Source organism: Ochotona princeps, chromosome 20, assembly GCF_030435755.1.
Source record: "Ochotona princeps isolate mOchPri1 chromosome 20, mOchPri1.hap1, whole genome shotgun sequence".
Taxonomy (NCBI): Eukaryota; Metazoa; Chordata; class Mammalia; order Lagomorpha; family Ochotonidae; genus Ochotona; species Ochotona princeps.
The window spans coordinates 16392279-16408307 of NC_080851.1; the positions used below are offsets into that span (position 1 = coordinate 16392279).

At 44.2% G+C, this 16029-nt stretch overlaps 1 protein-coding gene across 1 annotated transcript in view; it reads right to left on the minus strand.

Annotated features, from left to right (window-relative positions):
- Positions 1–15792, minus strand: part of HECW1 (HECT, C2 and WW domain containing E3 ubiquitin protein ligase 1) — a 154332-nt gene extending 138540 nt beyond the window's left edge. The window contains exons 1-2 of the mRNA XM_058677941.1: positions 15474–15792; positions 6335–6442 (exon numbers count right to left, since the gene is read on the minus strand). Coding sequence (XP_058533924.1) covers positions 6335–6442; positions 15474–15762 — 397 coding nt within the window. The 5' untranslated portion in view covers positions 15763–15792. The remainder of the gene's footprint in view (positions 1–6334; positions 6443–15473) is intronic.
- Positions 15793–16029: the final 237 nt, after the last annotated feature.

Sequence of the window (16029 nt, forward strand, 5' to 3'; positions counted from 1 at the left end):
AATCCAATTTCCACACTACTTCCAGGATGAAATATCTAGAATTTAAATCTAATTAAGCCTTTTTTTCTACATAAAGTGGTTTTTAAAATGATTTATTAATTTGAGAGGGGAGCAGAACTCTCCCCCTGACACACATGCGTACACACACACACACACACACACACAGGGCAGGGGGAGATATATTCTTCTATCTCCTTGCTTACTCATTATCCAGAGAGAGAGAAAGAGAGAGAGAGAGTCAGCGGGGTTGGGGGTGGGGGTGTGCTGGGAAGATATTCTTCCACATTTGTTTGCTTTCTCCCTTTCCAGAAGGGCCATAATGGCCAGATCTGGGTTAGGTCAAAGCTAGGAACCAAGAGCTTCATACAGTCTCCCACATGGTGGTAGGGCCCCCAGAGACTTTGGCCATCTTCTGCTTTTCCAAGGCCGTAATCTGGAGGACCAGAAGTGAAACACCTGGGACAAACACATCCATATGGGATGCTGACATCACAGCTATTGCTGCTATACAACAATGCTATTCCCCTATGTAAAGTGATTTAACAGGTCTGTGTGATCTAAATGTCATGCCCAACTCACCTATAATTGTTGGTCCTAGCTTCCTTTGCCTTGTTCAAGCCTGTCTCACCTACTCTAGCCTGACCCGCACCCCCTTTCCCAGCCTCTCCACCCTGGAAGGTGCTTTCTTTCCCCGGCCACTCAGTTGTCACAATTATTTCCTTCCTGTCAGCCAAGTTCACCTTCTAGCTCCTGCTGTCCGTGGGTGGAGACGAGGTCTTTACCCCAAAGTCAGGTCGGGTGCTCCTCTACAGGGTATTTCACCCAGGGCACAAATAAGTAGGCTCTTTGTCTCCGCTGCTCACCTGGCGTCACTTGAGAATCTTGCCAGGTATTGGAACAACCTTCACTTCTGCATCCAGGGGAGGCGTGGCTACATCTTCTCCCACTGATACGGCAACTCAGGGTTAATCTGGGAAAACCTAAGTTCGGGTTCACAGGACTTTAGTTGTGTGTTTGTTGTTCATAAGAGTTTTCCTCTTCCTGGGAGATTCTCACATCTGCCCAAACAGAAGCCAGCAGTCAGCTTCTACTGCTATGAATCCGACTTGAATGATTTGGTCACATCTTTCTGGAGGTTTCCAGTAATGATGCCAGTGTCTCCCTTCATTATTTCATCTGAGAGACAGACCTCCACGGCTTGAAGGTCAGAGGTGTTACCCACACCCAGGCATATCGGAACTTCAGAGTCGGTAAGAAGGGACTGAACACAGCAGTAGGTCCTCACACACTGGGTGCCCTCGGGGCAGCCTGCCATGACTCCTTGCTCCTACACCCCATCTTTCCTTGTGGGCCTCTCACTCTCACACCTCCTCCCCACCCCATCATCTCACCAGAACCACTGCACCCTCAGGTTGGTACCTGGCAGCCCAGGGTAGCCTGGCTGCTCACCGCAGCCCCATCTCGGTTCTTTTTCTCCCCTCCTGTCCCACACTGCAACCCAGCTGCAACGGCTGAGGCAGATGCGCTTCTCTTACATTTCCATGCATGGAGAGTTCCCAAACCTATTTTCATGATATCATCCTAAAATTAAAAAGTACTCAGTGGTTTCCTACACTGTGTGACTTTTCAGCAATGTGATCATTCGCCTATTTCTCAGCTTTGTCGTAAATTCCCACCCATCACAGCTCTGTTTGCCTTCACACAGCAGGTAGCGTTTTACCTGTGCAGCTCCCAGGCACGCCTCTCGGCCTCCCTGGGCCATATTTCTCCATCTGACTCCCCTAGGAACATCTCCCCCCCAAAGAGCTCCTTCCATCCAGCTTATCTCCACCTCAGTTGCTCTTGTATTTTTGCTATATTGCTTTAACATGCAAGATGCATGACATAAAATACATGGTATCACGTGGGATATAGTAACATCAAAGGGACAGAATTATCACTGCAAGAGTATTTCCATCGCTGTCCCTTAGCTCCGCTGAGGAGTGACTGATTGTAACTTTGGAGGTTTGGGTCCCTCGAGCTGCCTTCTCGGAGGGGGGTTCTCTCAAAGCCTGGTTGCTTCTTTTAGGCTGTATGAGCAAACTATGTGAACTAAGTGAAACTATGCGAAGGAAACAAGGAAGGGGAGCCCTGAATAGGGGGAACAAGGAGCAGATGTGCTCTGGGGGCTGCCTGTGCAATCCCTATTTCAAAGACATCAAACACTCTGTTCCACATTGAGCACTTGCTACCCCCCAGACACGTGGTTGGGCATGTCAGCTGCTGGGCTTTCTCAGCTAATCTGCATGGAGTCGCCTGGGGAGGCGTGCGCTGCCTTCATGTTATAGACGAACAGACAACTTGAGCTGACCAGGGGGATGCTGAGCCTGCAAGCCGCCATGGGAATCCCACGGCCTCTCATTTAGAAGCCAAGCTGTAGGGTGAGGAGGCAAATTCTGACAACTCCCACGTGAAGCCATCTCGGCTCACCACATTAAGGAGGTGTCGTTAGGAATTTAACAGCAAGATGACTTGGTTAGATTTGCTGTTACATATAATTAGGAGCTGTGTGCCTATTTTTTTTAACATGGTAAGATGCTATTACGGTCTACATGTATCTCCTTCAAGTTCAGATATTGAAAGTTCATCACAGGGCCAGTATGGTGGCTCAACGGGCTTAATTCTCTGCACACAAGCACCACCATCCCATATGGGCACCAGTTCATGTCCCAGCTGCTCCACTTCTGATCCAGTCCCTGTTAATGGCCTGGGAAGGCAGCAGAGGATGACCCAGGTCCTTGGAACTCTGCATTCATGTGGCAGGCCAGCAGAGGCTCCTGGCTTCTGGTTTTAGTTTGGCTCAGCTCCAGCTCTTGTGGCTATCTGGTGAGTAAACCAGAGAATGGAAAATCTTTCTTTCTGTCTCTCTTTCTCTCTATAAATCTGCTTTTTCAATAAAAACCAATTAAAATTTAACCACCATAAAAGAGCCCACTTCTTACTAAGAGGTAGGGCCTGTAGGGGGTGATTATATTCCCGGACTCGACCTTCATGAATGGGGCTAAAGTCTCATAAAAGAAGTTGAACGGGGGCACCAGCTCCTTTGGTTCCACCAAGCATGGGGACACAGCAAGATGGCACCATTTCTGAAACAGACAAAGCCCTTGCCAAATCTGCCCGCACTTTGATCTTGGACTCCCCAAGCTTCTGAAACCTAAGGCATTTTTGTTATAGAAGCCTCAACTGAAGACAATGTGATGAACAGGCTTTGAAAACAGTGAACCTGAAAAGGCGTTTGATGGATGATTTTCTGACAGATGCTGGGATTATGAAATTGAAGCAAGCAGTAATCTGGGTGAGAATCCAGGTCGTATTGCCATGCAGGGAGGCAAGGAAAGGGATGGGCAGATGACCGGTGGCTGACTCATCAGAGGTCGTCCCAGCCTTGCCATACTCAGTTCTTCCTTCTGGAATTGGATGAGTTGGGGGACACATGGCAGGTGTGCGCCTGCTCTCCATTTAGGGTCCCATAACAGCAGTGTTTCTGGGCAATGTGAGCCCCAATGGTGAAGAACCTCTGAGAAAAACATGCAATCAGCAAGGACTATGGACCCTCATGAAGCTTTTCAGACTGGCCAGCTGAGCCCAGCTGCATGTATTAAAAAATAGTAATTGAGTTACTCTAAGCAAACAACACTAGAAGATTTGTTTTCCTGAAGTCTTTTAGAATTATTGTCCTCAGATACCCTATGAGGCAGACACAACGCAATAGCCCAACTGCCATGGAGAGTCCTACATTTTCTAGGATCCCCAAAGGAACCTAGATCCTTTATAAGGATGTTGTCTAGTTGTCAGACTCTGCAGCAACAGAGTCTGGGTACACAATTTCACAACTCAAATGACCAAGATGCCCACAGTGGCCTGAGTCCTCTGGGTTGAGCTGCCTTGGGGGGGAGGGAGGTGCCGAAGGGTGTGTGTGGGGTGTCAACTGCCTGGGTCACGGGCAGTCACCTCTGACCCACTGGGAGGCAGCTGGTCAGGGAGAGGCCCCTGGAGCTCCCATTGTTTCAATGGCAGTGGGTAATCAGGCGCCCTCCTCTGGCCATACACCATAATGCACCCTTTCTCATCACAGGTTTCACTTGCTGAAGGCCTGCGTGTACAATACGGTAAGATTCTATAAGAATGAGTAAAGCTAAAACTTTATCTCGTCTTCCTTATATCAGTGTAAAACTTTTCCTCTCTCTAATTCTTAACTTACAGCAATTATACTGTAGTCAAACAGCAGGTTGCCCACAGGGGTAAAACTACACTGAAGACTAGAATGATGGGCTCTACGGGGATGATGGAAGGGGGTCATAAAGTTTATAGAAGAATTAAAAGAGAATGCAAATTTTCCATGAATCTTCTGAAAACCCTTGACAGCTTATCTGGTATTGTATCATGCATATAACCCCATTGGAGAGTGCAGAAAATATTTTTTTAGAATACTTATAACTTGGTAGTACTTTCAAAATCTTATTTAGTCAGTCCATTTAAAAACATTGTATAAATCAATAGCAATTGCCTACTTCTAAATGGAATCATAACCCAAAGAAATGTGTTGTTAGGACAGAATAGACTCCAGGTCATTTGTGATGTATGCTTACTCTCACAAAAAGAAATAATCAGAGGAAAATATGAAGAGAAAAATGAAAAACAAAGACAAGAGACAAATGCACTCTGTTTTTTATTATTTTAATTTAGGTAGAAATAATGACCCTCTGTTGTACTTCAGTTTAAAATAAGGCCAATGTTCAATGTTGGCAAAATAATTTTAGGAGACTCTGATTTATTAGTTCCAATTATGCACTTCTTATTCACCAGTGAAAAAATGGAGAGTCTTATAGTAGGGCTCTTACAGAAGCTGCTGTTAGCCTCTGGATATGAGCCTCGTTTCTGCATTTTTGTTTTTATATAAAAAGAGGGCCTTGGGTACACTGAGGTATTAATGAAGGAGAGTTCACATCAGAACATTTGAACACCTAATCCTATGTGTTAATATAGAACTTTCTGAATCATACATTTGCCAAAAATGCATATTGCTGCAAATTAACATGTAAATTTGTATATATTATATACAATATTAATGCATTCTGACTTTTTAAGTTATAATTCTTCATAATATCTTGATTTATGCAGTACCCTGAGCTAATATTCTAATAATTTGTAAATTCAATTAAGCTTTTTATCTTGATAAGCTTTTACTTTGGCAAATATTTTATACTAGTATAGAATAATGTATTCTTCATATATTTTCAAACTGTAACTACCTATATTTCTTTTAAAAAATACTAAGACATTGCTAGTGTTACAGGTATATTAACGACTGGGATCTTCTCAACTTTGCACAAGAATATTTTAAAATGTGATTTTCCTAAAGCATTTAGCTTTCACTTATTTTCATCATGCCTTTTGCAAGCAATTTTTTATATAGAATACTGCTACTTGACTATGTTTGAATAGGCACTTAATTATGAGAATATACATTGAAAGAGCTGATTTTTCATTTTAATGTCTTTTTAAAATATTTAAGATGTATTTTCATACTAACAATGAAGATAATTGTATGAAGTGATCTGTTCCTTGAGATAAGTATACATAAAATATTCTGTATGCAAAACAAATCTTTTTTAAAAAGGCGTTGGAGGGAATGACACTATTGCTGGATTATAACACAAATCCCCCTTTTGTGTGTGTTGGCTCAAGCAAATGAGAAGCAATTCGGCAGATCCGGCATTATCACTGTGTGGTGGGGATATCACTAAATAGAATTTGGTCACTGGTCCTTGACTTTGAGTTAGGCATGTTGAAATTCCCACTCAAAAATTCTTTCATCTTAATGCTTAATTCGTTAAGCACTTCAATCAGTCCTCGATGATTCATTAAGTCATCCCTGAATGACAGCGCCTTGCATGTTGCATTTATTCCCACGACACTGAGACCTGCTACTGAATGTTGACTGTAAACTGGGATCTCTTTCCTTAATTAACTAGAACCCCAACATGAAAAGAAACATGTAGGAAGTAACACACTCTCTCTTCCGAAACTTGCAATGTAAATTAGCACTGCAGATTTTATGTCTAACAATCATTGCTAATGCATGCTTTATCCGTCCTGTTCTGACTTTTAAGTGGTTTATAACAGGTGCCATTTGCCAGAGCCGTATTTACACCCAAATCAGCTCCAAGAACATAAGCCTGCACCTCTCTTTTAGATGACTCACTTCTGCGCAGAAGGAGAGCACAGAGAACAATGCAGTTGAATTCTGCTTCACCCTTGACTGTTGAACAACCAAAACAGTAGAAGTACTCACGTTCCACGAAGTACGAGCTGGCGTCAATCTTCCAGATGATCTGGCCCCGGTGAGAACCATTGACTCCACGGTTCTTGTAGTCCAGAAAGTTTTCAGATAAGACCTCATCTAGAATCATCAGAAGAAAACACAGTATAGAAATACCAGTCAACAGTGTATTTACAAAAAAAAAAAGAGAAACAAAGGGAGCAAAAGTGCTAATGACATTGCCAATTCTACAGAAGAAACCAAAGAAAGAGAGCTAGAAGCATCCCAAGGCGTCATCTCCTCCTGCCTCCCACCCCACCACACTCCTGGCAGATGATCAGCTAACCGGTTCTTATACACTTCCAGCAACAGGAGTAATTGCTGTGACAGCAGTTCGTCTTACTATTTAAGTAGTTCTTCTATGGCTGAAATTTCAATGTGAAAATCCTTCTCCCTGTAGCTCCTATGAGCTGATACCTACTTGACACTGAGGAGGAGGCACAAAAATAACATCCAGCCCTGCTTTTGGTTTGGTGCCCAGTTCTCACAGGCTGCACCCCAAATTACAGTTTCTTCAGCGGGGGTCCCAGAAACACCCTCTCCAGATGATACATCTGTAAGTGGGCCCGTCCCCTCTGCATGCCTTCATGCCTTTGTTTGCTCTTTCAGCCGCTGAGATCCAACCATCTGCAGAAACTGGTTGGGAAAAGCCTTCTGCACAAGCCTGGCATTGGGGCGAATGGACATGGTTTCCTCTGAACTAAAGCACAGACAGAGCTGAGGAGTCATGTGCTGCGATGCAGGGCGAGAGGCACCCACCTGGCATGCCAGCAGCCCCTAGCTGAGTGTTCCAGTGCTAGCTGCTACATCTTTCCTTTATCTTACAAGGGGGCCCCTTCCAGGTGCCACTTCGCCAGAAAGTTATCTAAGTCAGGAGATCTGAAGATGTGAGAATGATACACTCAAGGGCTGCAGGGACCAGTGATGAGGTATAGCAAGTTAAGTCTCTGCCTACAGCACCAGCATTCCATATGGGCACAAGTTCGAGTCCTGGCTGCTCCACTTCCCATTCAGTTTCCTGCGAATGGCCAGGAAAAGCAGCAGAGAATGACTGAAGTGTGTGAACCCCTGGACTGACATGAAAAACAGGAAGAAGCTCCTGGCTGCTGGCTTTGCAGCTGCCTAGCTTTGGCCCCCGTGGCCATCTGGGAGTGAATCAGCAGATACAAGGTCTCTTTTTCTGTCTTTCCTGCTCTCTTTTGTGACTCTGCCTTTCAAATAATAATACTAAATAGATCTTTTAAAAATAAAGAAAGAAAAAACAAAACAAGGAATCCTGGATCTGCAGTGAGGGAAGTTAGCTAAATTTGCTTTTTCTCTAAGGACACCCTATGGTTCAATCATCTGGCTGGACAGAAAACGGTTGCAGTAGAGTGCACAAAGGGCTGAGGACCCAATTCTTCCAAAGTGTACACCATTTTCCAACAGCCTGGGGTTCTTTGTCCACACACAGTGGGTAGCAACAATTTCAATCTTTTTCTTTCTTTTTAAAAAAGATTTATTCATTCTTATTGGAAAGGCAGATTTACAGAGAGAAGGAAAGACAAAGATCTTCCATCCTCTCGTTCACTCCCCAAGTGGTCACAATGGCCGGAACTCGGCTGATCCGAAGCCAGGAGCCAGGAGCTTCCTTTGGGTCTCCCACAGTGGTGCAGGGTCCCAAGGCCTTGGCCCATCCTTGACTGCTTTCCCAAGCAGGGAGCTGGATGGGAAGTGGAGCAACTGAGGCAAGAATCAGCACCCATTTGGGATTCCAGCATGTACAAGGCAAGGGTTGAGCCACTGGGCCATCACACCAGGCCCAGAAACAACCTCAATCTTACAGGGGAGGATGAAACAAAATCATAAACAGGTGTCTTGGTAACCTGCTATGCTAAGTAGGCCCTTTTGGTTGTCCTTTCCTTGCAAACCTGACTAGACCAAGCAACATACTGTTGCTCCATTAATAGGAACTGCTTATATTCTTTGGAAATTCACTTGTTTGTACAATTTGCCTGCCTTTATATTCACACTGTGTGCTCACAGCCCTATTTGGGTTACTAAGATGATTGCATAATATGTCTTTTTACAGTAATTGCTTCATTTCTGCAAAAAGGCATAATATTTTTCGAGCCCCCTGGGTCTTCAATACATATACCGAGTCTCAGACTCAGGTGGAGATTTGCCTCATCATGGAACTTCTCCAAGGGTCAGAATTTGCCTGACGTGATCTGCTTGGATCATTGACATAGTCACCATGACAGTCATGGTCAGGCATTCCTCTACAGCAACATGTAAAAGGTGAGATGCTCACTCATGCTTTCAATGACGTGTATGGAGTACCTCGTTCCACTCCAGGCGTTGTGCTAAACACTGGTGAACAGGGCATGACCTCTGCTCCCAGGGTTTCTGCTCATGCATATGTGGTCATTTATTTTTTAAAACCTAGTTTAGGGCCCGTCGCCGTCGCCTAGCGGCTAAAGTCCTCGCCTTGAAAGCCCCGGGATCCTATATGGGCGCCAGTTCTAGTCCCGGCAGCTCCACTTCCCATCCAGCTCCCTGCTTGTGGCCTGGGAAAGCAGTTGAGGACGGCCCAAAGCTTTGGGATTCTGCACCCGCGTGGGAGACCCAGAAGAGGTTCCAGGTTCCCGGCATCGGATTGGCACAGCACCAGCCGTTGCGGCTCACTTGGGGAGTGAATCATTGGACGGAAGATCTTCCTCTCTGTCTCTCCTCTCCGTACATCTGACATTGTAATAAAAATAAATCTTTAAAAAAAACCTAGTTTATACTTCATCAGGATATGCATAAGAATGGGTTTAATATTGAAGAACTGCACAAGTACCAATAAAAAAAGCCACAATGGTGTGGGGTTGGAGAAAAATCAAAAAAGGCTGATATGAATGGCAAAATCACACACACCTGTGAAGGAGAGGCCTGTTTTGCTGCATGTACTTATTTGTGTATTTGCAACCTAATGCAAGGAACTGGAAAATGGCAGGGTTGACATCCCTTCCCTCACACTGAAAGCAACATGAAGTGACAAATGTCACACAAGAAAATAGAAGAGTCTGTGTTTGTGCCTGGACCATCTGTGTAAGAAGGTCAACCGACTTGCCAAAGGCATTGGTCACCAACTGTCAGAAAAGTTCTGAGTCCTAGCACTGGGAATCCAGGTGTATTGGCAGGGTCCGATGTGGACTAAAATGGCCACTGTAGGTATTTAGTGAAGAAAGGGATGTGACGCAGGGACTCCAGTGGTAGGGGAGTGGGGATGGCGGAGGGGGGACTCTTGTGAACAGCCTTCAAGCTGCCCTGTCTACTCAGCATTCCACAAGGGCCTGGGCTTTTGTCACTCACAGGTGACCCTAGGAAAATAGGTACACTAGCTGGAATCCAGAGACCAGGAGCGTGCTGCTCAACCTGCAACCACTGCCTCTTTACCCACAGAGAGGACCAGCCAGCTGCACATGGAACTGGTGCCTGCTATACCACATCACTGGCGGTTGGAAAAATGCAAGAGATACTAGGCTGGTATCACAGAGAAGCTGAACGTCCCAAGGCTTCACCTGCAGCAGCTACAGACACTTCACAGCCACCTTTACAGCACAGGTACAAGGAATGAAAGCCATGCCTCTAGAACATGATGTTGACATTCGATTGGCCTGGATGGATTCTGCATTAGAGGCAGGTGGTAAAGAAGAGGTGCTGAGGGCTGAGGCCACTCTCCACCATAAAGGAATGGCAATTCCTGGGCTCTCCACTAGGCGGCTCTTTTTTCCTGGATTTTCTATTCTGCCACATGGCGGAAGAGGGGCAATAGTTACAGGCCCCCTGCTGTGTGATCTCCAGCACCTGGTTTAATCCTTGGAGCTCAGGTTTCTCACTATAAAACAGAAAAACTATTGGCTACCTGTCTCAAAATTTTGTGGTGAGGATTAAATGAGCTAATGCAGAGAGTGGTCTTCAAACAGGACTAGACATTGACCAAGCAACTATTTCTTCTGAGAGTCTGAAATCAAAATAGGGGCTGCTGTTATTGTAAAGTCCCATGTCACTTTATGTGTAAAACCATGCTTAGTAATTTGAAACATTAATTAATGCCATTACTGTTTGAACTCATCATGAGTTTTGTTGATACTGTGTATACATGCATTGGGTTTCTTTAAAAACATAGTATCTATAGCAAAGAAGAGATTTTTGTAAGTTATTTAAATTTTACTGTCAAAATTCTAGAGATGCTTAAACAAATGTACCTAATCAAGGGATGTATTTTCTTTTGATTTTTCTACAAAATGAAAACTGGAGTTCACATTTTCATACACTAACCTTTAATTCGAGATGGGACAAAAAAATACAGGTGTTAAAGCAGGATGTGCAAGTGAACCTGTAGTATTAGAATGGAGGAAAGGTAGGGGCAGGTGCTTGCCAGCCAGCAGTTCAAATGCCAGAGTAGCAATGGAGGCTCGGTTTGTGGCTGAGATCCAGTGGAGATGCCTGGGCCTCACACCAGAGGTCTGGACTTGGTTCTTGGTTCTGGCTCCTGAGTCGAGCTCCCTGCTAACATAGACCTTGACAGGCAGCAGGTGATGGTCAGGCAGTTGGTCCTTACCACCTATATGGAAGAACCCACATGAGGTCACCAGCTCTCAGTTTCCAGTGTGCATGGTAGTTCCTCAACCATAATCAATCTCCTTCTCTCTCTCTCTCTCTCCTCTCTCCCTCCATGAATCAAATAAGAAAAAAGGAAACCAAGTCCATTAGGTCTGCTGAGCCCACTAAAGAAAACATAACATGGCTTGTATTTCTCACAGAAACTCCTGCCTCTGGTAATTAAATCTGAAGACAATTGCCAGATTCTCCCAGAATGGCTGGACTGTAGCTTTACCAAACAATAGGACAGGAGATAAGGGAAGAGCTCGCTTGCTTTTCATGCTACTAAACCAAGGAAAAGCTGAAAATGAAGAAAAATGGCAGATCCAACAAACAGACAGGAGAAGAAAATTGATATACCAGCAATCATAATATTTAAAAATAGAATTTGAGATAAACAACAGCACAAGGGACACAGAACTGCAAAAATAATCTGTAATAAATCTAACAGGAAAAATCACATAGATCTCATGATCATTTATATGCCTAGGAAGCAGCGTCAACATAAACATGTGAGGTATAAAAGTACAGGCATGTAAAGGCTGACAGGCATATACAAAGTACACACAGCAAGGTGAAGTTGAAAGAAGCAGAGGTGTAATCCTACTGAGACAATCCTTGCTTTGTGCAATGCTGCGAACTGAGCTGGTATAGAGCAGAATTGCTTGCCGGTTTTTGCAGGTCCTGCACACAGTACTGTTGCCACTGCTACTTCAGTTGTCATGGAATTGTGCAAAATCAAGATATGGTTTTAGAACAGTCAGTTAACACAGCACACATACACACTGCATGCACAGACACACACAAAGAGAAAGTACCAGTCATAGAGCATGCCTCAAAGATTCCAGAGACGCAGTCTGACAGACTGTGACAGACACAAGCCCCACACCAGTCTGCAGGGGCACTTACAGGAGGCAAATTTAGAGAATTTTTCATCTTAATCCCTTTCTTCACTCTCTCATTTCATTATATTTTAAATTACTGGGAAAAGTCTAGCATGATATTGGGGTAGCATGGTGTAACCTGGTATAACAATGAACATGATTCATTAACATTATAACATTCAAGAATAATAGAAATTACTAACACAGAAAACCTACCTTTGCAAGCTATAAACATATTGTGTCTATCCAATTAGATTTTCATGGTTATAATTTCATATGTAGTGAATATTTAGGCAGTTTTAATATGGGATGCTCCCCAGAGAGTAAAGGAATAACTAAAACATTTTAAACTCAAAAATTCAAAGATTCTAGATTTTCAAAATAGTAAAATATAAAGTGAAGTGAGAAAACCAATTTGTCTAGATATTTTCTAATTTAATATCCGAAAGATTACAGATATCAATTCTATCAAATACGCTCATTAACCCAATTACACATTGTTATTTCTTTAGTATGAGTAAGATACAAGATATGGATACTGAGCTATCTTTAATTCAAACTCTAGAACTAATAGACGTTAGATTTGATTTGTCAAAATCAGGTAGGTAATGCATATACTAATTGCTAAGTAATTCCTGGGAATATTTAACAAATCTTTCTCTAAGTACTTATTGATACATTTTTTATTTATCTGTTTTAGTAATTGAGAGAGAGAGAGAGAGAGAGAGAGACAGAGAGAGACAGAGAGAGAATGAGCTAGCTCCCATCTGCTGGTTCATTCCCTATATGATCATGACGGCTGGGGCCAGGTCAGGCTGTATCCTGCAGCTGGGACATTCAATGGGAGCTGACAGAAGCCCACCCATTTGAGCCATCACCTACTGATCACCTGCTGCTTCTCAGGGCAGATGTTAGCACTAAGATGGTATCAGGAGTCACAGCCAGTACACGAAACCAGGTATTCTAACATGGGATGGAGGCTACAAAATCAGGATCTTAACTACTAGACCATATGCCCATCCTATAGTAGTTTTTGACCAGAGGATAAACTTGCACCCCCTTACTGATATTTATAAAGTACTCTCCAGATCCCTGTTGGATTAGTCAGAAGCCACTGCCTATATAATGTGTCAGCAAAACAACTGAGCAAATGTCTAAGGGCAAAGGCTTAGCTGACTAAAGCCTGGAAATTAGGGCTTCATTGCTAGGAAACATTCAGGAAGTAAAGTTACCTGACAAAGCAAATCAAAATGCGAAGTATCGGTCACGAGGTGGTACGCCTTATCTCATTAATTTCTCTCCCGATCCTGACAAGTTCTCTGTTTTGCAGAAATGCGTCTGGACATTAGCCAAGTAGATTCTAAAGCAGGTCAATCTGTCACCAAAGTCACAGCACTTTTACCATGCCATGCCACATCACGACGTGATAAATCACTTATCATTCTCATCCATCTCATTGAGCCACTTAATATATGAGAGCAACCACACGCATCTCACGTTACCATAGCAGCACTGTTGATGTTCTTGTCCTATCCCTGCTTTCCGATGGTCCTGATCAAGTGTCATCAAGCAGGATCACACATCACTCCCTACATCCAGATAGCTTCACCCCCTTACAGCAGATTTGCCTGGGTAGCCATAGAGCTCTTATGATTCTGGATGTATTACGAATCTGGGCTCCCCTGACCATTATAATGGCCCACTGCTATGGAGTGATACATACATTATCTGCCCCAGAATGCTGAGATCTGTGGTCAGCATGGACTCTGCCACCAGGGGAGAGCAGCTTTGTGTCCACGGGACCCATGGCACTGGCATCTCAGGTCAGACAAAATCACTATGTCTAAATTTCTAGCCCTTGATATATGGCAAGACACAGGAGATCCTGAAGTTACTAAAGACTTGCAAATCACAAACTGTCATCTTATGCATATTGTTTGGACATTCAACTGGAATGTTATTCACAATTTGTATCTCATACGCATTAGTCGCTTAATAAATGTGACATCATTAAAATTCACAATAAATAATGCTGCACTTTAGAAACAAACATACTGAAAACCACCAATACATCACTTGATGGCTATAGAATACACTCTAAGATCTAATTCTGTAATCTCTGTTCAGTGAGAAAAAATTATGAGATACCAGAATGAGGTGTCGTTAGATACCAGTAGTGTCACCATTTGCAACTACAGTAATTCTCCTTATGAATGAGTAAATATCTAAAACCTGTTTTTTTGTTTTGTTTTTAAGATTTACTTTATTTTCATTAGAAAGTCAGATATACAGAGAGGAGGAGAGACAGAGAGGAAGATCTTCTATGTAATGATTCACTCCCCAAGTGGCCGCAATGGTTGGGGAGCATCCAGAGCTGAGCTGATCCGAAGTCAGGAGCCCAGAACCTCTTCCAGGTCTCCCACATGTGTGCAAGGTCCCAAGGCTTTGGGCCGTCCTCCACTGCTTTTCCAGACCAAAGCAGGAAGCTGGATGGGAAGCAGGGCCACTGGGATTAAAACCTGAACCCATAAGGGATTCCAGGGTGTGCAAGGAGAGGACTTTAGCCGCTATGCTACCACTCTGGGCCAGAAAAGCCTGTTTTTAAATACATGTGTTTGTGTTGCTAAAGTTAACAGTTTACATCCAATCAATATATGCACATTTAAGTGGATGTGATTTTTCTTTTGTCTGTGACATAATCCTTGCACCAGTTCTCTGAACATGCTTGCTCTTTTGTTTTCAAGGGAGATTATGGGATTACACATACATGGTACTTCCAAATGTTCATGAAAAGCAGAATTTAAAGATACCTATTTTGATGCCAAAATTTGAAATGCATTTATAATTTCATTATATACACTTTCCGTGGACTTTTGGGAGTCAGTTTTGGGGTCACCTCTGGTGAGGTTTCTTTGGGGACCACCCCCCACCAGTGGACCACTGCACTCAGAACTCCAACCACGCTGAAAATCACATGATCTGTGGTTTGATCATGGAGTTCATGTGTCAAAACTGGGTCTCCAGGGTTGATAAGGCTTGTGCAGTGGATGGTATGCCCAGATGTTCATGGGGGGGGCATGACAACCAGTTCATTGAGGCCTGCAGAGGGACACCTAGTAACACAGAGGGCCTAACAAACTGGACAGCTCTCCCAGGCAAGTATGTGGGCAAACTGAGCCTCAAAGGTGGACTATGTCAGCCAATGGACCTTGGGAGGATTTCTTCAATTTGGAGCAACAAAATCAACAGCATCTCAGAACTATCAAAACCACCTCAGCAGTATCCTAAGAATGATGCTATCCAGTGTCCTTCCCCTATCCCTGCCCCTCTCCCTTTCTCTCTCCACTCACTCCAGACACCAGAAGGAAAAAGGAGACTGGACTGGAGGCAGATATCCCATCCACTTTCCCCCATTCCTCGACCCTCTGCACCCTAGCTGAAGGTCCACACAGGCACGCATCCATCTCAGCTACATAAACATCATAAGAATACAATGAATTTATAAATAAAAAGCTGGTGATTTCCACAGCACACTGTCAGCTTGCCCAGTGCAGTCAGCGGCCCAATGGGACAGTGTGCAGTGTTATTCTACTCACCGATGAGGTACATGCCAATCCAGTCCCCAGCATCCACTTCCTCCTTGATGTCCCAGTGGATCACCAGGTCCTGTGAGTGTCCTATGGAGTAGTAGGAGCTGCTGACCATGAGAGTGGAGCGGCTGTCTGAGGTGACCAGGTCCGTGTCACTCGTGGAGCGGGGGATGCTTACCCCGTCGTGGGGGCCGCCCCTGATGTCCATGTTGTGAAATTGGTCGGGGTTGTAGCTATAGCGGAGAGGCTCCTTGCACCGGCGTCGGCTCTGGGAGTTTCTGGATGGTGACGCCATGGCAGCCAGGCCCAAAAACCTGTTCTGGTACAGATTCTGTGGGGGCAGGGGGAGAGAGAGAGAGAGAGAGAGAGAGGAAGCGGAATCAGGTTATCCGGGCAACTCGGAAGAGAAACTCGCGCAGGAAACAACCAGCTGAGAGTGAGCGGTCCTCGTGTGCAGACCTGAAACACGACAGAGAGCATCTTCCTTGTGACAATGGCTGTAGCTGTAGGGTCACACAGGGACAGCGAGAACAAAAATAGGAGCCCGCCAAAGTGCCCTGCA